At 37.0% G+C, this 25,614-nt stretch overlaps 1 protein-coding gene across 1 annotated transcript in view; it reads left to right on the forward strand.

The window, feature by feature from the left end:
* Positions 1–43: 43 nt before the first annotated feature.
* Positions 44–25,614, forward strand: part of TRAK2 (trafficking kinesin protein 2) — a 68,993-nt gene continuing 43,422 nt past the window's right edge. Inside the window, exons 1-2 of the mRNA XM_082630922.1 lie at positions 44–197; positions 21,953–22,244. Of these exons, the coding sequence (XP_082487048.1) occupies positions 22,154–22,244 (91 nt within the window). The 5' untranslated portion in view covers positions 44–197; positions 21,953–22,153. The remainder of the gene's footprint in view (positions 198–21,952; positions 22,245–25,614) is intronic.

Genomic DNA, 25,614 nt, shown 5'->3' on the forward strand with positions numbered 1-25,614 from the left:
CTGTCATTGACCTGGAGTAGCTGCAAAACCGAAGTCGCCGAATGATGATGTTGTGAAATCGCCCGTCCGTTCCTGCCACGCCCGGGCGGTTACTGACAGCGGCGGCCGCTTCTGCTGCTCCTCTCAGGCTGCTGCCGCTTTAGAGGCTTCTCCCTGAGCAAGCGCGTGCGAAGGACGGAGGACGCCGGACCATTCCTGTGAGTAACCTTCCCGCGCACGACTCGAACTTGCCCTTGCCATCCTCCCTTGAAGGCAAAGGAACCTCCCCACCCCGCGCTCCTCCCGGTCTTCGGATGTCACGCGCGGACACCGGAGCCTGAGCTGGGTACCGGAGGACTGGGTCCTCGCCGGGTCCGTCTCCCCACCAACTCCCCGCCGCGGTGGAAAGCGGGTGGTTTCCCAAGTTTAAGTGCGAAGTGTTGGGCGTTGGGCTCTGGCCTCGGGGTGCACCCCAGCTGCACCTCTCAGGATTGGCAGCATCCCATCCTCTGCCGGACAGCACCCACCTGGTGCCGCATCCTTGAGCGATAAGCGGCTTTAGTGTCTGGACGTTAAACCTTAAGCCTTGGTCGCCATCTGTGATGTGAGCGAGACGAGAGGGTATTGGAAAGAGCTCTTTCTGTGTTGAGTTGGGCTTTTCTTGCGATTGATTTTGAGGCAGACACTGCACGTCTTTTAAAAGAAAGACGGTTGCCTTTAGTTTCAAGCGTAAATAATGGATATTGGCAGATGTCCTTTTAGAACCAGAGTAAAGATAATCTCCTAAACACTTAAAAGATTTCTGGGTCATTGTAATAGCGGTGAACTCAGTTACTTGCCCACGAACCTTTTATTTAAACCTGCAGTTTCTGCGTCAGAAACTAACTTTTCACTGGAAATTCATCAAGCTAGAATGGCCCATAGGAATAAAATGAAATGGCCTCTTCCAGTTTTGTTTCGTTTTGTTTTGTTTTATCTATTTCAATGATTATTTTTTCCTGACCTTCAAATCTTTGCTGTAGAATTGGAAGCTACATTATGTTAATAGCATGTTAATGGTGGTGCAGTGACACTTGCGAAGAAATTGTGAAGGACATTTGGTGGGGAGAAAGGGCAGGGCTGAAGACACTTGGTCATTTCAGCAGTTATTCCAGCTTTCTGTTTTTAAAATTAAGTAATGTTCAACAAGCCTCAGACATTCAGCAAACACATACTGTATGAAAGACAGTGTTTTATTATTTTGCAGATTTTTATTCGTAGGGTGAGGGGGGTCAGAAAGACAAAAATTTGAGTACTTTCAATCAGCCAGGCATCTCAGTTATGAGCTGTATGTACATTCGATCACTTAATCACTATAATAACCCTGTTGCATAATCTGAGGCTCAACTTTGTTTATGTAACAAGTGGAGATTCATACCTAGATCTGCCTTACTTCAAAGTTACAGGTCAGGTAACTTGTACTTACTTCAGAAATTACTGACCTTAAAGGTTGGATGATTAAAAAGCATTTTCCAGCGTTATTTCCTAATACTGGTTCCTACTACATACCTTGGACATCTAGAATAACTTATGAACCCTGCTTTAGTACTTTTTGAACCAGTTATTCTCTCTGCTTGTAATTCCCGTCCTCCACAGAGCTGCTCATTAAGACCCTGAAAGCCTGTTACAAATCCACCTGTTTACTTAATGCAAGCCATGATAGGACTGGCCTTGTATCTCAAAGATCTTTCCAGTTCAAAGGTTTACTGGTTCTGAAATTGAAAATATGAGCCAAGGAATGTTATTCTCTACTGCAAATGGTTAACATCTGTAGTCGCAAAGAGTAGAAAAACTTGTTTCTTAAGATTTTTTACTTCAATACCCAAAATATGTTTAAACACCAATATAAGGAATGAGGCAGATGATATTATTTCATGTTTATTTTGATCTTTGTTTATATCATCCATACCAGTTTTTGAACCTCTTTAGTTACTATCCTGTTTAGTTGGTAAGAAATCTGAGGCATTAACGTAATATTCACATTTAAAATAACTTCATAATTGAATGAACTAAATTATTCATGATTTCCAGTCATACTAGTTCAGATCTGCAGTGATCATATAATAGGAAACATTTGTATAGTACTTTTAAGTGTTAGATACCCGTCTAAATATTTTACCTATATTAACTTATCTTCACAGTAGCAGTGTGAGATGTTTTTAATAGATAAGCAACTGAAGCAGAGGATAAGTTAACATACCCAAGGTCATTCAGCTACTAAGTGGTGGAATTGGGTGTCAAACCCAGGCAATCCCAGAATCTGTACTCTAACATTTATTGAGCACCTACTGTGTACCAACCCTACAACTGGATGCTTTTATTATAATTAAGTCATTTATCTTTATAACTACCTTATGTAGAATGGAAGGTCAGCATTTAGTGACTTGTCGAAAGCCACAAGATAAGTAAATGGTATAGCCAGGATTTGAACTCACGCTTGCCTTTCTTCAAAGTCCATGTTCTTCTACTTTCCCTAAATAATCAAATCCTTAGTAAATACCTTCAGTGGAACAGACACTGTGCTAAGTGCTAGAGATTTAGTCTCTGCTCTTAAGGAATACAGTCTGAAGAAGGAAAGAGACAACTGGGATAGTGTGTTAATGGGATAGCAGCATACAGAGAGCAGCATGCAGAAGTACTATGGGAACACAGAGACAGGGCAGTGAAATCTGCCTGGATGGGAAGGCTTGGGCCAGTCTTGGAAAAACAAATAGGAATTAGCCTGGCTAAAGAAAAGGAGAAGGGGTTGTTGTGGGCTGAATTGTGTTTCTCCAAAATTTGTAAGTTGGAGTCCTAGCCCCCATAACCTCAGAATGTGACTATATTTGGAGATGGGGCCCTTAAAGAGGTAATTAAGTTAAAATGAGACCTTTAAGGTGTGTTATAATTCATTCTGACTGGTAACCTTATAAGAAGAGGAACTTTGGACACAAAAAGACACCAGGGACTTGTGCATATAGGAAAAAAAACCCCATGTGAGGACACATTGAGAAGGCAGCCATCTGCAAGCCTCAGGAGAAACCAATGTTGCTGACATGTTGGTGTTGGACTTCTAGCCTCCAGAACTGTGAGAAAATAAACTTCTGTTGTTTAAGCTACCCAGTCTGTGGTATTTTGTTATGGTGGCCCTAGCAAACTAATGGAGAGATGTTTTAGCAAAAGGAATGACATACAAAAAGCTTTTGAGATGTGACCGGGTGATTAGGTTTTATGGTAAAAAGTGTTGAGAGATGAAGTTGGAGACTAGTCAGGGGCCATATTTGGAGGAATTTGTATGAGACTCTAAGGATTTTAAACTTTATCCTAAGGGGGATGGAATGGAGGGGGTTTGTAGCAGTGGGAAAACATTAGGTCTGCATTTTAGAAAGGTACTCTTTGAGCCAGGGGAGGATGGATTAAAGGGGGTAAGACTGGAGGCAAGAAGATCAATTAGGTGTCTTATTGTCACAGGAAGCTGAACTAAATATTTTCTCAGAAATTGAAATGTCAAACTAAAACAGAACCATTTGTTAACATAGGGAAGATTTTAAAGGACCCAGCTAACCCTTAGGGCATACATAAGAAGATTTAGGAAGAATTTGTATATACCTATTTAATACCTAGAGACTGGCTTCATTTTGCTTTCCTTAGATAAATAAAGCTTTACTCATGTATCACAGAATATTCAGTATTTTTCCACTGTATTTAATAGATACTTTTATGATGCTTATACTGTTCTGAGCCAAGTCCTCTGACAACTTTATGAAATATCTACTCTTATTATCTCCATTTTATACATAAAGATATTGTAGCATACAGAGATTAAGTAACTTGCTCATGGTCACATAGCTACTAAATGGCAGTATTAAGATTCAGATTCAAACAGTCTGTCTTCAGAGTCTGTGCTTTTAGCCATTATACTATGCTGTTGCCATATATTATTTATCAAGATCTTCAAGTACCTATGAAAAGAGAAGGAAGGAATACAGAAAGAAATTGGGTATGTTTACGATGGGGAGTATATAGTTTACCAGAGGAGATAAGGAACAATTGCAAGGTTTTTTGAAAAAAGTGTTTCAGAGAAAAATGGAGAGTACTGGGAGACAACACTTACTTTGAGTTGGGGCCTCTGAGAGAGCTTGGTGGGAAAAGTGGCATTGACCGGGGGTGTGAAGAATGTCTAGACTTTGGGTACGTAGAACAGGGAGAGGACATTAAAGACGACATAGCACGAACAGTCATTGGTTTGGGAATTTCCTGGTTTGTCTAGGGAACTAGGAAATATAGTCCTTTGTTTTGGCTGGAATATATTATGTGGTTGGAGAAGCCAGTTTGGGGGATGGTAGGTGGGGGGCAGCAAATGTCTGAGAAAGAGCACTCTTAGGGGAGTGAGGGGCAAGGAAAATTGTGAGGTTTTTAAGCCAAATGATTGAGGTGTATACTAGAAGTAATTATCTTTTAGGAGAGTATCAATAAAGTTCATCTAGTCCCAACTTAACACGTAAGTCCTATTTTACTGTCTCACAAATCCCACACATCCCTCTTACTGTTTCTATTCACATAGTTTATACCTTTATTAACAATAATTCAGGCATAACATGGTAAAATTTCTTAATTATTTTTCTGTCTCTAATCTCTCCATTCCTGAAATTTGTCCTGTATTCTGACTCCAGATTTATTTTTCAAGAGTCTTGAATGTCTTCCTTGGCGAAATGTCTATTCACATCTTCTGCCCATTTTTTAACTGGATTGTTTGTTTTTTTGATATTGAGCTCCATGAGCTGTTTGTATATTTTGGAGGTTAATCCTTTGTCTGTTGTTTCATTTGCAAATATTTTCTCCCATTCTGAGGGTTGTCTTTTTGTCTTGTTTATGGTTTCCTTTGCTGGGCAAAAGCTTTTAAGTCTCATTAAGTCCCATTTGTTTATTTTTGTTTTTATTTCCATTACTCTAGGAGGTGGGTCAAAAAAGATCTTGCTGTGGTTTATGTCCAAGAGTGTTTTTCCTATGTTTTCCTCTAAGAGTTTTATAGTGTGTGGTCTTACATTTAAGTCTTTAATTCATTTGGAGTTTATTTTTGTGTATGGTGTTAGGTAATGTTCTAATTTCATTCTTTTACCTGTAGCTGTCCAGTTTTCCCAGCATCACTTATTGAAGAGGCTGTCCTTTCTCCATTGTATGTTCTTGCCTCCTTGATTGTAAATTAGGTGCCCATATGTGCGTGTGTTTATCTCTGGGAATTCTATCCTGTACCATTGATCTATATTTTTGTTTTTGTGCCAGTACCATACTGTCTTGATTACGGTAGCTTTGTGGTATAGTTTGAAGTTGGGGCACCTGATTCCTCCAACTCCATTTTTCTTTCTCAGGGTTGCTTTGGCTATTCGGGCAGACTTCCTAATGTTAACTAGCCAAATTTAAAGCTCCAAGTATCTTCCCCATAATCATTCCCACTTAAGTTGGTCTGTACACTGCTGCCAAATTGGCTCTGCCTGCTGTTTGCTTTGGGGCCTCTTTTTCTTTCTATGTCCTTTACCTACTGGATACCCCCATTCTCACTGTTGAAATCTTTCCATCCTTGAGGAGCCCTGTATTAAATCTTACTCCTGTGCGAAGCCAGGCTACTTCAGCTAGAAGATAACTCTCCCCCCACTGACTATACAACAGTTCTGTTCTAATACTCATTAGTTACTTATTTTTTATCTGGTGGTATTCTCTTATATTCTTACAGTTCTTTGATCATTAGATCTTAGATCTAATCTAGATCATGGAGATCATTGGAACTTTCCCCATCAGATTTTAGATTTCTTAGATCTTCATCTTCCCTTAAGACAGAGACTGTTGTATGTTACTTTTTATCTCTTTCCAGTACTTTTAGTTTAATTCAAGAGGCATTTATTGAAAGCTGTCCTGTAAGCAGCTAGTTGACCGGTTGTTAATTGAAATCATTTATTGAAATTTCTTTTGGGGGGGGTGTGGTGGGATGAACTGGGAGATTGGGATTGACATATATACACTAATATGTATAAAATAGGTAACTCATAAGAACCTGCTGTATTAAAAAATTAATTTAATTAAAAAAAAGCAATTTCTTTTATAACTGACTTCTTAATATGTAATGTTCTGACTTTACTGCTAGCTTTACTACTGACTCATATAACCTTGGGGACGTTCTGATTAACTGCACCCTGTATTATGGTTTATTCATGCTAGAAAATGAGCACACAAAGTCTACCTGTGGTATAGAAGTGGAACTAATTCATGTTGTAAAGATCATTGAGATCTTTGAAGTCTATCCATATATCTCTGTCAGTTTGCCAAACTGTGAGTTCTTTCTTTTTAGAAAGGTTTCTGACAAGTCATGAAGAAGGAAGGAATAGTTCAAATAAAATAGGGTCTAATTTAAGAGTGTCACGCTATGTTGTTTAACAATGGAGTTGATAGTTATACATGTTAATGGTGAAAGAATTCACCCACCAGTTCAGTTAATAGTTCATTTCAACAACAAATATTTATTGAGTTGCTTGAGCTCCTGCCGTTGTATTTCCATTCTGATCAGCAAGGAGGAGGAAAGGGAGAAGATAGCACCTTCCCCCTTCCTGTCTGGAAGAGGGCTTCCAGGAAGTAAATTGTAATATATGTTGGGAAAGAAACATTAGATGCTGAGTTGGAAAATAAAGGTGGTAGGGGAGGCTACTTCAGATCAGGTAACTGGTCAGGACTGGTAACGTCTCCCAGAGGGTGACTTTTCAGCTGAGACCTGAAGGGTGAGAAGTAGTTACCATATAAAGAACAAGAGGGGAGAGTATTCTGGGTACAGTGAACAGTTGCGAAGGCCCAGGATAGGAGAGAGTGTGATGCGGAAGTAGAAAGAAATGACAGAAGGCCTGTGACCGAGTATGAGCAAAGAGGAGAGTGGTACAAGATGAGGGAGGAGAAGTAGTCAGGGGCCAGACGGGGCTGAACCTTGGAGACTGATTTGAAGTGTGGATTTTATTCTGTATATTATGAACACCTTGAATTTTTTTTTTTGTTTGCGGTACGCGGGCCCTTACTGTTGTGGCCTCTCCCGTTGCGGAGCGCAGGCTCAGCGGCCATGGCTCACGGGCCCAGCCGCTCCGCGGCATGTGGGATCTTCCCGGACCGGGGAACGACCCCGTGTCCCCTGCACCGGCAGGCGGACTCTCAACCACTGCGCCACCAGGGAAGCCCAACCTTGAATTTTTTAAGAGGAGTTTAGTTTTTAAAATTTTATTCTTGTTGCCTTATGGAGAATAGAGAGGAGATTAAGCATGGAGTCTGTTCGGTTTTTCATATTCTAAGAAATGATGATGGCTTGAATTAGGATGGTAGAAGAGGGGATGAAGAGAAGTGGGTGTGTTTGAGATATATTGGTATTAGACTATACAGGATTTGATAATGGATTGAATGTGGCAAGGTGAGAGAAAGGAGGCATCTGCTATTCAGTGGATCCATTCAGGGGATCATAATCAGCCTGTGAGAGATTTGAGTGGAACTTAGGAAGAAGTCTGGTCTGAAGAGCCTGATTGGGAGTTACTAATATGAAAGAAGTGGTTAATCTGTGGTCGTGAATGGTTTGCACAAAGGTACATGAAAAACAAGTACATGGTCACAACTGGAACTCTGGGATCAACACATTGAAGGATCAAGGGAGCGGGGAGCTGGGTGATCCAAAGGAGGGATTTGAGAAAGAGCATTCATTGTAAGATGTAGGCTCCAGGAGGCCACAGGAGGAAAGTTGAAGTAGGGAATGGTCAGTAATATTAAACCAGAGATGACCTAAGATAACAACAAAGAAGGTACGATTAGATTGGTTAGCAGGGACTGTTGGTCACTGAAGGGAAAGTGGTTTCAAGAAAAATCAGATCACAGTGAGGTTGAAGGATGAATGAGAGATGAGAAGGGCATGAGAGTAATACTCTGTGAAGAAGCTTGGCTGAGGAAAGCAGCTAGAGGGGAACCCAGAGTCTTGAGGAAGGGAGATTTTTAAATTTTTATTTTATCTGTTTTTTAATAAAATAGAAGACTTTGGACATGATAATAGGCCAAGGAAGAGGGTGAAGCTAATGGAGTATAAGGATAACCAGTAGAGCAAAATTTAGAGAAGGCAGGAGTAGAGACTTACAAATAACATACATTTCATTATTTTTTAACTGGATGGACATATACACATGGTAGGAAAATTGGAAGGAAATGATGAAAGATAAGTTTCTTTCCCCCTTCTGTCTTCCAGCCACGCAGTTCTTCTTCTTAGAGGATTGCTAATTTCCACTGCCGTCAATAAGTGTATAAATGTATGACTGAGATTATGTTTGTACTTAATTCTCAGAGTTTGGAGAGAAATCTAGCTATAGATTGTGTGGGTTTATTGGTGGGAGGAATGAGAGAAAGAGAGATGGAGAACAGATAGGGGTTCAGAGAAGAGTGAGAAAGGTGTGGTATGGAATTGTCTCAGAAAAGAAGGGCATTGAAGAGGATAACGGAGGGCATGTCTATGGGGTGACGCCCACGGGTGAAGAATTCAGCAGCCCCTCTCCACATGGTTTTGTGACCTTTTCAGGAGAGCTTAACTACTTTATATTTAAAATCTGTGTCAACTTAGAAAATGGCTTTCTCAGAAATTCATCACTTGGGTAAAGTAAGTACATGTTTGGGGTCCAAGTGCCAGAACTCTGCTTTCAGCTTTTAATTGCTTTCAGTCATGGGCATGTTGCGTGGTGCTTTGGGGTTATTCAGACCAGTGGGTATAAATCAAAACAAAGGGAAGCTTGTTGGTTAAGAGAGAGCACTCTCTGTCTGAAGGCAGAAAGGAAGAGGAGACTGGAAACCAACTACAGCGTCTCTGAGGTGGCACTACTGTTCCTAAAGCCTTTAACAACCTAAAAAGAAATCTTCTTTTCAACCATTCTCTTTTTAGCTAGTACTAGGCTAAACCGCTGAGTGTGACTTTGTTTTATGTTTAGTCACAAAATTGAAAGATTACAAATGAGACATATTATTGATTGTGAGTTTCTTAAAGAAGATATTTGGTCATTTCTTATTTGATCCGGGGCTTATTTTAAATGCATTCATAAACAGCTGCAAATGCTGTTTGTGGGAAACATGATAAAACTAAGCAGTGAGCCAAAGGTTCAGGTTTAGCTTTCTGACAAAATTGACAACTCATTCTCTTTAGTTATTACAAGACAAGTGGGTACTGTGTCACAGCTATAACAATGATATATCACCCTTTTATCAACAAACTCTTATACAGAGTTTTTCATAAAGCAAATACAGTGCTTTCTTTCAGATATTCAATCTTAGCTTGATTTTGTTCTTCAAGGCAATTCATTTAGTTGATGCTGGACTGAAGTGTATTAATAATCAATTTTGTTCATTCAGTTGCTTCTGTAATTCAGTGTGTTGACATTTTTAATCATTAAGCTTATAGTTGGGCATGTATTGCGAGCCTACTGTATGTCAGTTGCTTTAAGGTTTGGGGCATACAAAAATAAGATACCTTCTTTCAAGGAGCTCGTAGTGTAGTGAGGAAAAAATTGAGCATACAGTCTTCTGGGAGCATCCAAGTAGGGGAGTCAGTAAATACTGATTAAGGAGCAAGATCACAATAAAAAAATTTGAGATTTCCTAAGCCATTTTCTCCACATTTCCACTGTATTTCTCTATAGTGATTAACAGTAAAATTCTCACAAAAGAGACGAGGACCTATACTTTTCTTAGGAGACAGTAAAGAAAGGACAGAGCATATTCATAGCCAGCCTAGAGAAAAGAACACCAGATGAGAAAGGCACTTGGTAACAGTGCCAAAGGAAGAGAAACAAGCCAGCTGAATCCCTAGTGCTGGAGGGACGAAAGAAAAGGTACTAGAGGAACTAGCCAAGGGTCAAAAAACAGGTCCAAGGGTTTTGTCTCAAGCAGACAACCTCTGGGTTCTCTGATAATCTGGTTTCTCAGCCAACAGCAGGTTAGAAAAGGGAGAGGCACACTGGCAACAAAGGTTGATAGCCTCACAGTGAGGGAGAAAAGAAAATTAGAAGTGGACCTAAGTCTCCAAAAAATTGGCAATTTGAGATCATTTAGTGTAGGGAGAAAGAAGTCTTTAAAAGCTTATAATCCTGGAGCATATCGCCATAGTCACCATAATACAGTAATTGCTAGTCATAGTTATGCTCCTGAGTCATCAACTTCTTTTTATTCTATTCTATCTAAGGACTTTTTCCCCTTTCCCATTGCAGTCTTTTGGACCTTTCTCATTACCATGTCTTAACTTTAAGGAGAAAACATCTTACTATCAGTGTTTCTAAAATAAAATGGGTATGGGGTGGGAGGATAGGGTACAAGTTTCCCCTGCTATCAGAAAGTAGAGCGTTCCTATGAAACCTTTTGGAAAGCTGGTATAAAGCGAAGTAATTACCTTAGGACACATCTTACTAACAGCTGCACAAAATAAATCAGGATAAAGCGCAGATGGTCACAGACATGGTTCAAGGCTATAGAGGCTTGATGCTGAGATGCTGAGTGTAGTTCCCTGGGAAGGAGCTTGGTGGTGCCCCTCTCACTGCTCAGGGTGCCCACTGCCTCTATAACACTTCTCTGCAAAACAAATGCCTTTTTTTCATTTTTTTAGTTAGAGAAAACGGGTACTAATGTAGGTCTTTCATAAAAGCAAAGTGGCATAAAGTCAACTTTCAAAAAGCGGGGGATACAGGTATTAAACGTTTTCTGTTTTTTTGCCACACTGTTGTCAAACCCGTTTCTAGGGGATGTTTTCAACTTCAATGTAACTGATGGGCTTAACTGATAAGCCCTGCTTGTATGCTCACATTTCTTACTGAAACCCATGAGAGGCCTATGCAGATCTCTGTAAATTGGGTTAAGAAAGCCTTCAGTTTTCAGATGCTCTAACCGTCTTCTGTTTCTCATGTGGCTCCATTTTCTCCCTACTGCAGATTGCAAGGATGTAACTTGACTAGAGATCGATTCATTCATTTAACAGACGTTTGTTGAATGCCTGGCATTTGCAAGGTATTGAGATATAGGTGGACTTAATTTTTTGGAATAAGGATTTATTTTGATCTATAGTCCACTTATTATTTTTAGCAGCTCAGAACAAGTAACAGATTGATTGATTCGTGAATTTTATTGGCAAACCAAAGTCATCCAGTTCTCCCTCAAAAGATAACCGTATCTTGAAGTCCTGGAGTTGACTGTGACAACTGATTCAGAAAACAGTGAGCCTTATGTCTAAACCATAATATAATTTGAATGTCTCTTGCCTAGTAGAATTATATTACATATATATTACTAACATGGTTATATGTCTTAGATATGCAGAATTCTAGAATCATTCTAGAATTATATATGTTTATAATAAATATTCTATCCTGACCATCACTCACCCCCATTTTAAGTTACACCCTGTTCCTGGTCATATAAGATTGCATATCCTGGTGCCACTGATTACTTCATTGATCTGAAGGGATATGTTGCCTACAGTTTTTCTTTTGGCAGCTTTTGGAAACTTTTACTTCTAAAGGCTTTAAGTATTTTAAGTTTAAAATAACTGAAGGATTTAGGATCACCTTAAGCCACCAAAAGCAAGTTTATGTTTGACTGTTAGAGGAGACAGAAATGAGGACACAAAAGAATGTAAAAAAGAGAGGATATATGTATGTGTATAACAGATTCACTTTGCTGTACACCTGAAACTAACACAACTTTGTAAATCAACTATACTCCAATAAAATTTTTTTAAAAAATGAGGACATGGATTTTGAACTTCTTCTTGAATTTCTGTTTTTAAAATTTGAATTTACTGCTCTGTGAAAGTGCTGTTTCAGGGCATCTTCTTGGCTATTTGATTTGAAGCTAAGTCTGGAAGAGCAGATTATACAGAAGTATTCTTAAGTCTGCCAGCATGATTATATATGTTTGGTTTATTTCTTAACCTTCTGTGAAGTGTTTGTAGGTTTTCAGGTGATGGTGTCTTTTGATTTACTCTACTACCTAAATTTTACCAGTCAACATTGAAAAAAAATGCTTTCTGATTTGTTGTGGAAGGATTTATTTGGTTCTAGAAGTATAGTACATATTTTAGTACCCACATAATCTATTATGTAAAATGCCTCTGCTCGAGATGTTTCCCCCCGTTTTTGGTTAAGAGAATAGGAAATCCACAAACTTTATAATGCCATTTCCTCTGCATTACCCATTTTTGAAGACCTATAATTGTTTTTTTTTCTTTTTTTAACCATTACTTTAGTCAAAAGGACATAATTTTCTATGTTTAAAAAAGATTTAAAATATAATAACTATGATGACTTTATTAATATCCTGGAATATAAATTCCTGATAGCAACCACTCTTGTGAATATTTTAATATGTCTATACCTAAATGTCATCTGAGTATCCAGACAGACCCTTTAAGAACTAAACAGTTGGCTTGAACCTTCAGTTTCATGTTATGGAGAAGCCAAAAACCCTCCCTAAGATTTCTGCAAATTCCTAGTGTTCTGTGGCCTCTGAGTTACTGCCATCTGGATGGGATTTCTACCCCTTGCCTTCTCTCTCCCTCTCCAGAGGGGAAAAAACAAACAATTGTTTACCTAGTCTTATGCAGAGCATCTTTGCCTTCCTTTGATGCTGCAAGGCCTTACCTTCCACCATAAGTGCCTTTTCCATGTATTTTCCTGAACAAAAAGCATTTCTTTCCTAAGAGGAGCTCCACTGTTGATGTTAAAATGATGAAATGTGTGCCTTGTTAGGTTTAATTTGATAATAATAACCCTTACAGTAACGTATTTTCTCCATTTACCAAACTTTCAAAAATTTCAGTAATTCACACTAAACTCAGTCTCCATTCTTTAAAGAAGTTATAAGAAAACCCTATGCTGAAAAAGCTTTTGCAGTGTTAGAATTGATTATACTATATAACATTGTGTAGCTCTTTTGCCAGGTGGTTCAGGGAAGATAGTGCTCTCTTAAAAGGATACAGAATTTCAGATAGAGTTCAAGTATGGAGTTGATCCTGCTCTTAGAGAACTAAATCAAGACTATTTTGTGAATGTGTGCAAGAAGTCTACCCTTTTGAGGTTTGCATGTAGTAATTTTGAGCTATTTTCTATCGGATTTTCTTTGACTAAACTACATATGAAGTCACTAAATTATTTTTGACTGCCAAATAATAATTTGCCATGGTTTTCACATTTCTAAGCCAATCATGATCTTTTACAGAAACAAGTTTGAAAAAAATGGGTTATGGGAAAAAGAGATAAAACTAGATGTATAACTAGTAGCCTATGCTGGTTTTAGGATTTTTATATATCTACTATCTTTTTTGATACTCACTGTCACTGGGAAATCATGCAAAAGTTGGAATTCCTGTCTAGAAGTAGAATTTTGAAAATATGATGTTGATACTATTATACTTATTCAGTTACTTGTTGCATTTTCTTTAAGAGTTTTGTGTCATTGTTTTCTTCTGTGGTGCAAAAATACTGTGATTTAGGGTATAGACCAGAGGTCAGCAAACTATAGCCAGTGGGCCAAATCCAGCCAGTTCTATAAGCTAAGAATGATTTTTCCATTTTTAAAGGGTTAAAAACAATAACAACAACAAAGATAATAGATGACCAGAGGCTTACATACTACCCAGCTTTTTACAAAAAAAGTTTAGATTCTTGAGTTTTAAAGTGGATGAGCAATTGTTAGAAAGTCACTGATGGAAAAAATTGGTAGTTATAAATTGTATATTCTGAATACTGTGTAATTCATTACAAAGTGAGTTACATTAAAAAGATGGCATAGATTGACAATATGTTGGCATGGAAAGATAAATGAGTAGGCTACTAAACGCATACCAACAGTCTATCTCCCAGTGAAGGATGGTAAAAGATTACAAGGAGCTTTTATTTGATTGCCCATATTTATCTACTGCCTGAATTTTTTTTGAATGAACATATGACTTTATTTATAATGAAAAACAAAGGTGCACACATGCATATGTGTGTGTTGTGTTTGTGTGTTTTAAAGAAAAAGAGAGAAACCGAATGGAAATTTCAGTGTCACTTCTGGCTGATTTTCATCAGATGATAAATAGATTTGTTTAAGGAATGTAACTTATTATGTACCACTTTTAAACTCTTGTCATCTTTGAACTTTAAACATTTTTCCCTTCAAAACTTTTACCAGATAACCAAACACCTGAAGATGTCAACACTGAGGCTTAATCTCGCTTGTATTTTTTTTTTTTTTTTTACCATTTCTTTAGTTGAACTCTAATTACACTGCTTTAGAGCAGCTAGGTAGTAATATAAAAGCAACATGGCCTTTTAAGAAATTGTCAGGAACTGTGCCCCACATAGGTTACATTGCAGAGATTGCTAGTTCTGCATACATTGTCTCCAGAAAATGTTTTCACCACCAGGCACATGTTCAGACATGAGAATTTCTTTGAGATAGATATACCTGGGAGCAGAATTGCTGGATCACAGGGTACGTGTGTACTTAATTTGACAACATAGTTTCCATGGTTCTTTTGAACGGCTGCACTAGTCTGCATTCCCATCATGGGCTTTTTATTTGGGTAAATTTTTGTAAGAGTTTCTCTACGGCCAGTAGTTAGTGACAAGAAAGGATTACCTTAGGTAAGAATAATTGTTAGAACTCCTGAATTATTGTTAGGTGGCAATCCCAGATGAGACATAGAGCCATGCTTTTTATAAAAGCTTGTTCTTTTTGAGAGCTAGAGCTGTTGACAATGTGGAAGCGTAGGAACTGATCTGAATCCTGTATCTTCTAAGTCTGCGTCCCATGACCAGGTACCATGAAATGGTGTTGTTTGTATTTTATAATGCTACATCCTTATCTATTTAACTTTTAAATTATATTAAGCACATAAGTAATGCTCACTGTTTACAAAATACTATTATATATGCTTTATAAGTATTAACTCATTTAAGCCACATAAAATAGGTGCTATTATTGTTCCCATTTTATAAATGAGGAAACTGAGGCACAGAGAGATTGTTTTAATATTACCAATTGGTGACTGGATAACTAATGAAAAGTCTGTGAAAATAAATGGGTTATGTAGTATATGTTATTTCATAGTCCATTACAAATACAAAGGTGCTATTTAACTTTTCTGACTTTAAATTTTGAATACCAATATGTGTAACTCATTGAAATGCCAAATGGGAAAAGGAAGCATATTTATTAACATGTTTAATATTATACTTCCAAGAATTTGAAAATAAAATCCACAGATAGTGATAACCTTTATTAGATGCCATAGTTGTTATTCTAGCACACTGGGTGTGTAAATTTTCCAGATAGGTAAAACTTCATTATTTAAACACCATAAAATACTATCTTTTAACATTTTCTGTTAAATCCTGCTTTCCTAACTTCTTAAAGCATAGGTATGAAAGCATGATTTAATGTTTTCCTCGTGATTGGGGTCATATTTTAATAATTGTCATTGTACTTTGTTGAGGATGTAAATGTAAAATATGAAACAGAAGGCTTCTAGTAATGACTAGACCTGGCTTTCGTGAAAAAGTGCCTAATATTCTTTTTCTTTGGGATTATTTACCTAATTTTAGAACATGTAAAGTACAGAATATACAATCACAGTTGTATAATGTGGCTGCTGTAAAATTAATCATCGACTCACAGATGGTTCCTTGCCTAGAAAACCTTCTTCAGTGTTGCGGTGGTAGTTTTAGCTCCTAGTGATTTGAAGACCCTGATGAATCAGTTACTTATTAGCAGTCACCCATTCTCTTCCTATTTACTGTTTGTTGAGGAAATATAGAGAAACAGTATCCCTTTCCACTGCAATAGTTCAGACTGGATTACTGGAATATAAATTCATTATGTTTGCAAACAAGACAGCAGACTAACTTTTTCTTCAAACCTTCTTTAATATTTGGCTTGAAACCAAATGCCAAGCACAAGCAACATCTAAAATTATGTCTCCAGGGCTTCCCTGGTGGAGCAGTGGTTAAGAATCCACATACCAATGCAGGGGACATGGGTTCGAGCCCTGGTCCAGGAAGATCCCACATGCCACGGAGCAACTAAGTCTGTGCGCCACAACTACTGAGCCTGCAATCTAGAGCCCGACTGCCACAACTACTGAGCCCATGTGCTGCAACTACTGAAGCCCGCGAACCTAGAGCCCGTCCTCCACAACATGAGAAGCCACCATGATGAGAAGTCCGCGCACCACAACGAAGAGTAGCCCCTGCTCGCCGCAACTAGAGAAAGCCCAAGCGCAGCAACAAAGACCCAATGCAGCCAAAAATAAATAAATAAATATATTTTTTTTAAAAAATAAAATAAAATTACGTCTTGGGACTTCCCTAGTGGTTCAGTGGCTAAGACTCTGTACTCCCAATGCAGGGGGCCCGATTTCAATCCTTGGTCAGGAAGTTAGATCCCACATGCCACAACTAAGAGTTCACATGCCACAAGCTCCCAAGTGCCTCAACTAAGAGACCTGGTGTAGCCAAATAAATAAATAAATAAGTAAACAAATAATTATTGAAAAATAAATAAATAAAATTACGTCTCTAAATGTATAGGATAGAAATCCCTGTCCTTGCATGGTAGATTTACTTTCTTATAAATCGTTTGCAACACAAAATTATCTGCTTAAAACTTGTAACTTATGAACGCTTCTGGATAGGGACAAAGTATGCTACAGAGTAAGGGGTTCAGCTCTGCTGATCACCAATAGATGGTCATTTTCAACTCAGACATTATTGTTATTTATAGCATGTTTGTTTATACATGTATAGTTTTGAGGTATCTTATAAATATTAATATAAATATTACAAACCCCATTTTGTCTCTTTTTTTTAAAATTAAATTATTTATTTTTGATTTTTTTGGCTGTGTTGGGTCTTCATTGCTGTGCCCGGGCTTCCTCTAGTTGCAGCGAGTGGGGGCTACTCTGTTGCGGTGCATGGCCTTCTCATTGCGGTGGCTTCTCTTGTTGCGGAGCACAGGCTCTAGGCGCGTGGGCTTCAGTAGTTGTGGCTTGCAGGCTCTAGAGTGCTAGTTGTGGCTCGCAGGCTCTAGAGCACAGGCTCAGTAGTTGTGGCTCACAGGCTCAGTTGCTCTGCAACATGTGGGATCTTCCCGGAGCAGGGCTCGAACCCGTGTCCCCTGCATTGGCAGGAGGATTCTCAACCACTGTGCCACCAGGGAAGCCCCCCATTTTATCTCTGAAAGCAGTACTAGTGATAGATGGATGAACACTAAAATAGAAATAGTGTAAAAAATTGAAAGTGAGGAAATTATACATATTAAATATATGACTGGACAATAAGAATGATTACGAAGGACAGTCCCAGGATGTGTGAAAAAAGATGTGCCTGTGCAGTTGAGAGTCAGCCAAAGGTGAAGAAATATGCACGTCTGAAATGGTTTCAGCAGAGGATCATCGCTAAAATGGGATGCCTATTTAGTCAAAGGTTTGAAATTCAGGTTAAAGTTGTAGTTCAAGAACTTAAAGGCTGAGCATGGTGAATGAAAGTGGTGCTGTGGAAACTTATCAAAAGCCACAGATGCACCATGGGTTCAAGGCCTTTTCTAATCTGCAGGTGAAACTCTGGTGTGGATTCCTTAGCTGCCAGAGGCTGCCTCCCTTCTGTTGGTGGAGATTGCGGCAGGGAGGGGTTGCCTGCCTCAGTAAATGTTCATTGTAAACAAAACAGGACACTTATTTTTTTTAATGCCAAAAATATACCAGCTCGGAGGAAATGCAGACCCCATAAACCTAAATTTCACTCATGGTTTTGGACTTTTAGACTAACAGATTTCTTTTAGACTAACAGCTTTAACAGACTTTTGGAATTTGTCCTGCTTGTAAGTAGAGCTGCCTCCATGTATTTTATATTCTGAAAAATCTACTTGTCATTAAATTGAATGATACAAAAAAAGAGGGATCAAATATTTGCTAGGACCAAATAGCCCCTCAGGGTGAACTTTACAGTTGCTGGTAGAGTAGCTGTGCCGGAATGTAGTGTACTGTGGCTCACCCACGAAGCTGGCCTTGGTGTTGGTGTGTGGGCTCTGCCTTTGTAAGATCTGCTGCTCACTATCCAGGTTGGATTTCGGGGGTGACACCCCCTGCCACCCTTTTTTTCAGCTTTTAGCACTGAAGCCATTGTATAGTCTTTTTTTTTTTTTTTGGTGGTTCAATATCTGATTTTAAAATTATTGTGTATTTTTTGTAAATTTTATCTTTGATGTAGCCAGATACATTAAAAATTAGTGAGTCTCTGTCTTTGGTGAAAATCCATTATTTAATATAGGAAACATGGTCCATTTATTTTATGTTTTAAATTATACAGTTTATCTTTTGTCTGGGGGAAGGTTGACAGTGTCTACAAGAGCTGCTGCTGGAGTTGGTGATTGGCACTGTTCCCATTTCTGCATTCAGATCAGCAGCCAACATGTATTTTAAATTAATCCCCAAAGTATTATTTGTACACTAAAAATTTTAAATATATTTTTCCAATTTAAATGTTTGTCACATCATTATATTTACTGTATTTCTAGGCTCTGCACTCTCGTCAAAGTGAAGTGTCCTGAATTGTTTTAGCCTTTTCTATAAGTCTGTTTTGGCCAGAGTATCCCGTTTTAAGGAAGTAGCAAGATTTTTTTAAGGCACAAGGCCTATATTTAGGCCCTCACTGTTGACCATTTTAGTTTCCATGGCTAGGCTAAACTAAGTCATCAGCATGTTGTATTCTGCCAGCAATGTTTATATCAATGACATGTTTTGTTTGTTCTTTTTAAGTCTCATTCTCATTAAAATAAGTCACTTAGCTGGTTTACTTTATTTTTTCCTAAATGTGCAAGAATTACAAAGGCTGGCTTCTTGTTAAATAACGCATGCTTGGTTGACTGTTTTATTAAAAAAAAAGCCGTGAAGTTGTTCCTAAAAAGAGTGAATAAAGATCCAGCATAGCAAGTAGATGGTACTCAAGGAGTTACTAAGAATAAGTGTGTACAAACTAGGAAACGCACTGAATATGTGTTGCTTGTGCTTGCCAAAGTTTAGTTTCTACTACATTTAGAACTCTGACTCTGCAAGCTTTCAGTTTGTTCATGAATCACAGAGGTAGAAAGAAAATGATTAAGGGCACAAACTAACATCACTCATCAGAGGGCAGGAAGTAAATGTGACTTCTTAGGTTGCGAGCAGATTGTATTAGCAGTCAACAGTAGGGTTTACAGTGTGCCCAAGTTTGTGTAAGGTACAATAATAATAATGATAATGATAAAATTGTACTATTTGGTGGTGGTAGAAATAATAATAACTAATATTTACATAGTATTTATTGTATTCTAAGGTATTGTTCTGAGAGCTTTACATGTATTAACTCATGTAATTTCCCCAGTGACCATCTGAGGTAGGTGCTACTGTTATCCTCTCATAACTCACTTAATCCCCATAGTAACCCCATAAAGTAGACCATGTTATTAAGCCCATTTTACAAATGAAGAAACAAGGTTAAGTAACTTATTCAAGGTCATGCAACTAGTAGTAGAGGTGGAGTTCAGAATCCATGTTCTTAACCACTCTGGTAGGCTCAATAATGGCCTCCTCCCAACCTCACTGGGTGGGGGTGGGCAAATCTTTACTGGTTTGATGCATTTTCGTTCCATTGCCCTTTCAGTGGTTAATTTGGGAGTGGCAGTTTGGACAATAAGATAGCACATGGGGAAGAATTTAATTGCACACAAGTAGACTGATCTTGGATGTGAAAATGAATTTTTGACAACTGGAATTAAAATCAAAGTACCTAAACAGATACTTTTGAGCTTTACTTCATGTTGCACTGGCTAGTACAGATTGCTATATTGACAAACGTGTTTCAAGAAAATAACTGTTTATATAAAATAGAATTTTAAAAATTTATAAAATTTTTCTGAATTCAAATATAGGAAAATTTTTATGTCAACATAAAATTATAAACTTTTCTGGGAAGGAATGTTGTTTATTATGTGTTTTTCCTTATACATTTTTTTTTCATTTATGAAGTATAAAAACAGCAACCCTATGCCAATAACCACAGAAGTTTTTGAAATTTTACTTGTCCACGGAAATTCATGAAAGCCTGGATGTTGCAAATCTTGGTGTATACTCACTAAACTCCATTCTTACCATCTTGCTTCCTGATCACTTACAGCCTGGCTTTGGGCCTCATCTCTTGATTGAACTGGTTTCTAGAGGGTTACTGTTGATTTTATGGTCTCTGTATACCACCTTTTTTAAACCAAAGATCTTTTTTGACTTTTCTGTAATGTTTAATTCTGTTACCCATTCTGTCTCTGAAATTCTCTTCCCTAGTAGTTGCTGACAGTGTGTCTCTGTGCTACCTCAGTGACCATTTTCAGTCTCCTTTAGTGCTTTTATTTTGGTCTTTTCTATTTCTTGGTGGTGACTCTTGTAAAAAAAAAACACATCATGTTTATAATGCCTGTAAATAGTAGGCATGAGAATGAATTAACCATAAATAGAAGCTGCATGTTGCTAAGTAGACATTATTTAGTAGAGACTGTCTTTTGATATAAAACTAGGTTTATAATTAATATTGAACAGTTTTTTTGATTGCAACAGTTGGGTTTTTTAAAGTACACACATATATTTAATGTATTATATTCCTTTGTATATACCATTATTAAACTATTTCTTTATGGATATCTTGATTCCAGTTGTGTACGTATGCTTTAAAAAAAGAAAATACTGTATGGGCATCCTTACGCCTACATCTTGGCATACTCTGTATCTCCATCATATAAATTCCTAATGGTAGAATTGTTAAATTATGGTGTATATGCATTGAAAACTTTGGTAGGCATTGCCAAATAGCCTTCCTAAAAGCTTGTATCAATTTGCACTTTTATCAACAGTATAAGTAGATTCTCTGTACCCCTCCAACAATGAATATAATAAAACTTAATGTTTGCTGATGTAATGGATGAAAAATATTTTCTTTACATTTTTATTTATTTTAATTATAAGTGAAGTTGAGCATCTTTTATATCAGTAGTTTTCGACTGGGGGCAGCTTTGCCCCCCCAGGGGACATTTGATACTGTCTGGAAACATTTGGGGGCTGTTAAAACTGGGAGAGGGTCTGGGAAGAGGGTTCTACTGGCATGCTGCTAAACATCTTACAATGCACACAACAAAGTATTATTTTCCAGACCCAAATATCAGTAGTGCCAGGGTTGAGAAACCCTGTTTTATATTATTCCGTTTCATCTTCTTTGTTGGTTTATATCTGTAATTTCTGAGTTATTTTATTGTTTGCTTTAGAGTTTATAGTATATATTTTTAATTTATCACAGTTCACCTTTGAGTGATATTTTGATATTTTGGCCTTTGTGCTATTGTTTTAATATGTTTTCCTTCTGCATATGTTATAGACCCCACAATATATTATTATTATTTTACTTTAAACAGTAGCTTATCTTTAAATTTTTAAATAGCTTTAATGAATTATAATTTACATTAGATTGCACATATTTCAAATATACAATTTGATAAGTTTTGACATATGTATATACTTGTGAAACCATCGTCACAATCAAAATAATGAACATATTTATCATCCCCCAAACTTTCCTCCTGCCCTTTGGTCATCCCTCCCCAACCCCAGGCAACCACTGATCTGCTTTCTGTCACTATAGGTAAGTTTACATTTTCTAGAATTTTATATAAATGGAATCATAAACTATGTGCTTTTTTTGTCTGACCCTTTCATCCAGTATATTATTTCTAGATTTATCCATGTGTTGTGTGTATCATTAGGAAAACATTCTTAATGACAGACGTTCTGGGTAATTGGACTGCTGTTATTAATGAGCATGCTGAATTCTAAAGTCACTTGATGTGTTCTTTGTTTTAGGTCATGACCATCCAAGGAGTGATAATCACATGACAGCACTCATTGCTCCAGATGTCATTTGACCATCAAAAAAAAAAAACCTGTTTAAAAGAAAATATCCATTTGACCAGAACCTTTCTTTATTGAATGGCTTGATGGATTTCCTTTACTCTGATTCAAACCAAAGCTGTCCTGCTCAACCAAAACAAGAAAGGATCTTGCATGAGTCAATCCCAGAATGCCACTTCTACATCACCGATGGGTGAAGAAAACCTCATGAATATCAATCACAGAGACTCAGAGAGCATCACTGGTGAGTCCAGTTTAATAGATGAAGTGCTGTTGCTTACAGGATAAAATGCATATAAGACCCACCATGATGGAACTCAGCCTCTTTCCAGCCTGGTCTCCTCAGAGACCACTGAATTAATTTCTCCATCCTCAGGTCTCCTATCTCATTATCAAAATCTGCCTTGGGTGCTGTTCCTTGTCTGCATCTGACTCCCTGTACCGTGTGAGCCCTGGTCAGTAGGAACTGCGTCATACTCATCTCCCTTATCTTGTCTTCCTATTCCTATCTTCCTGTCTCCACAAGAACAGGGTTGCTTGTGTTTCTGTGCCCTGCAGTCACCTAACAACAGTATCTGGCACATAAGAGGCTCTCAGGACATGCAAGGTATGCAAAAACAGGTACAGCCCCGTAAGTCCTTACCTGCAAGACTAAATTTTAAAAACTCTGTACACCCAAAGTTTTTTCTAAACTTTGGTTCTAAAACTCACTGGTCCACAAAACCTGACCTGTCTGTCCAGTTATTTCTAGACATCTCACTTAGTTGGAATACTTGTTTGCTGAAATTGTATTAATGTGTTTAAATATGGGATACTGCTACAAAACCAGTTGGAGGTGTTATATAACATACAGTAAATACACAGTACTACTTTTCTAAAACTCCATAAAATTCTGCAACCCATCTAAACCTAAAGTTTTTCCCATTTTTTGTTCAGCTTTATTGAGATACCTGCATTAAGATACTATAAAATGCACCCATTTTAAGTGTACAGTTTGGTTCAGTATGGCCTGTGGGCCATAGTTTGCTGACGTCTGCACAACAACATCAACACTTGATAATGTCAGTGTTTTTGATTTTAACCATTCTAGTAGGTGTGTACTGGTACCTCTGTGTGGTTTCACTTTCTTTTTCCCTGATGACTAATGATGTTCAGTGTCTTTTCATGTGCTTATTGGCTATTTCTAGATATTTTGAGTTGTCTATGTAAATCATTTGCCCATTTTTATATCTGTCTTACTACTGAACTGTAGTAAATATTCTTTATATATTCTGTGTAAATCCTTTGTTAGGTAAAGGGGTGCAAATATTTTCTCCCAGACCATGGCTCACCTTTTCATCTTCTTAATGGTGTCTTTTGAAGAGCAAAAGTTTAAAATTTTGGTGGAGTCCAGTTTATCAATTTTTGCTTTTATAGTTCATATTTTTTGTGTCATTTCTAAGAAATCTTTGCATACTTCAAGATCACAAAGACATTCTCCTTTGTTTTCTTTGAAGAATTTTATAGTTTTTGTTTTTACATTTAGGTCAACAGTCCATTTTGTAATTAATTTTGAATATATAATGAAGTTAGGGTCCAGATTTCTTTTTCCCAGTTGAATGTTTAATTGTTCCTGCACCATTTGTTGAAAATATTATCTGTTACACTATTGAATTACCTTGGTAATTTCATTGAAAAATCATTTGATTATGTACGTGTGGATCTATTCCTGGACTCTCCATTCTGTTTCTTTAATCCCTAAGTCTATCTTTACATAAATACCACAATGTTTTGATTACTGTAACTCTGTAGTAAATCTTGAAATCAGGTAGTGTAATTTCTCAAAGTTTGCTCTTCTTTTTAAAAAATTATTTTGGCCATTCTAGACCTTTCACATTTCTATATAAATTTTAAAACCAGCTTGTCAATTTCTGCCAACAAAGATTAATGGAATTTTGAATGGAATTATATAGACTTTGTAGAGAATTGACATCTTAAGACTATTGAGTCTTCTAATCCGTAAACATGATATATCTCTCCATTTATTTAGGTCTTCTTTAATTTCTCTTAATAGTATTTGTAGTTTTCATTACACAGGTCTTCCACATATTTTATTAAATTTAATTCTAAATTTTTAATTTTTTTCTGCTACTATAAATGACATTGTTTATTTAATTTTATTTTCCAGCTGTTTATTACTAGTATGTAGAAATGAAATTGATTCTTTATATATTGACTTTGTATTCTGCAACTTTGCTTAACTTAGTTTTATTAACTTTCTTGTAGATTCCTTAGCATTCTCTACATAAACCATAATGTCTGCAAATGGAGACAGTTTTACATATTCCTTTTCAATCTAGATGTGTTTTATTTCTTTTCCTTGCCCTTTGAATGGGACAGGATTTCAGTATATTTTTGAATAAAAGTGGTGGGAGCAAACATCCTTGCCAAATTCCCAATATTAGGAGAGAAGTTACGGTCTTTCACCGGAAGTTTTTTGAGAATGCCCTTTTTCAAATTGAGAAAGTGTCCTTCTCTTCCTAGTTGGATGAGAGGTTTTTGTCATGAATGGGTATTGAGTTTTGTCAAATACATATTTTCCATTACTGAGATGGTTTTTCTTTTTTAATCCATTGGTGTGGTGAATTCTATTGATTTATTTTTTAATTTTAAACCAGCTTTGCATTCCTGGGGAAAACTCTACTTGGTCATGATGTATTATCCTTCTTATATATTATGGATTTGATTTACTAATGTTTTGTGTGTGTGTGTGTTTCCCATTCATTGGTTTGTACTCCTTTTTTTTGCAATGTCTTTGCTTGATTTTGGTATTAGGGCAATGCTGGCCTCAAAAAATGAGTTGTGAAATATTCCCTTCTCTATATTTGAAAGAGTTTTTGTAGAATTGGTATGATAACATTTTCCATCCTTTTACTTTTAACTTATCTGAATATTCAAGGGACATCTCCTATAGATAGTTTAAAGTCAGATCTTTTTTTCATCTAGTCTGACAATCTCTACTTTCTAATTGGTATGTTTAGACCATTTACATTTAATATAATTATCAGTTTAGTTGAGTCTACTGAACTCCTACTTGTTTTCTCTTTGTTCCATTTAAAAGTACTTTCTTCCTTTTTTCCCCTCATTCCTTTCCTCTTTTGAGTTGTTCGTTTGCTGGTTTTTTTTTTTTAGGACTCCATTTTAATTCCACTATTGACCTAAGTAGCTATACCTCTCTTTTTTCTCAGTGGTTGCTCTGAGTTTGCAATATGCATTTTTAAATTTATCACAGTCTATCTTCAGATAACATTATACTACTTCATAAAGGGACACACAGTATTCTTCCATTTCCCCCTGCCATTGTATTATTCTTGCCATGCCTTTTACATTTACATATGTTATATACATAATTAATTGTTATTAGTTTTGCTTTAAACAATTATAAGTTAAATACATTATGAGAATAAAAGGCTTATATATTTCCACACAGATTTACCATTTCTGTCACTTTTTATTTCTTTTTGTAGATTGAACTTTCCATCTTATATCCTTTTTGCCTGAAGAACTTAAACATTTCTTGGAATATAGGTCAGCTGGCAATGACTAGTCAATGTTTTTTGCTTGTCTGAAAAGTC

This window comes from Mesoplodon mirus, assembly GCF_964341445.2.
Source record: "Mesoplodon mirus genome assembly, chromosome: 8".
NCBI classification, from domain to species: Eukaryota; Metazoa; Chordata; class Mammalia; order Artiodactyla; family Ziphiidae; genus Mesoplodon; species Mesoplodon mirus.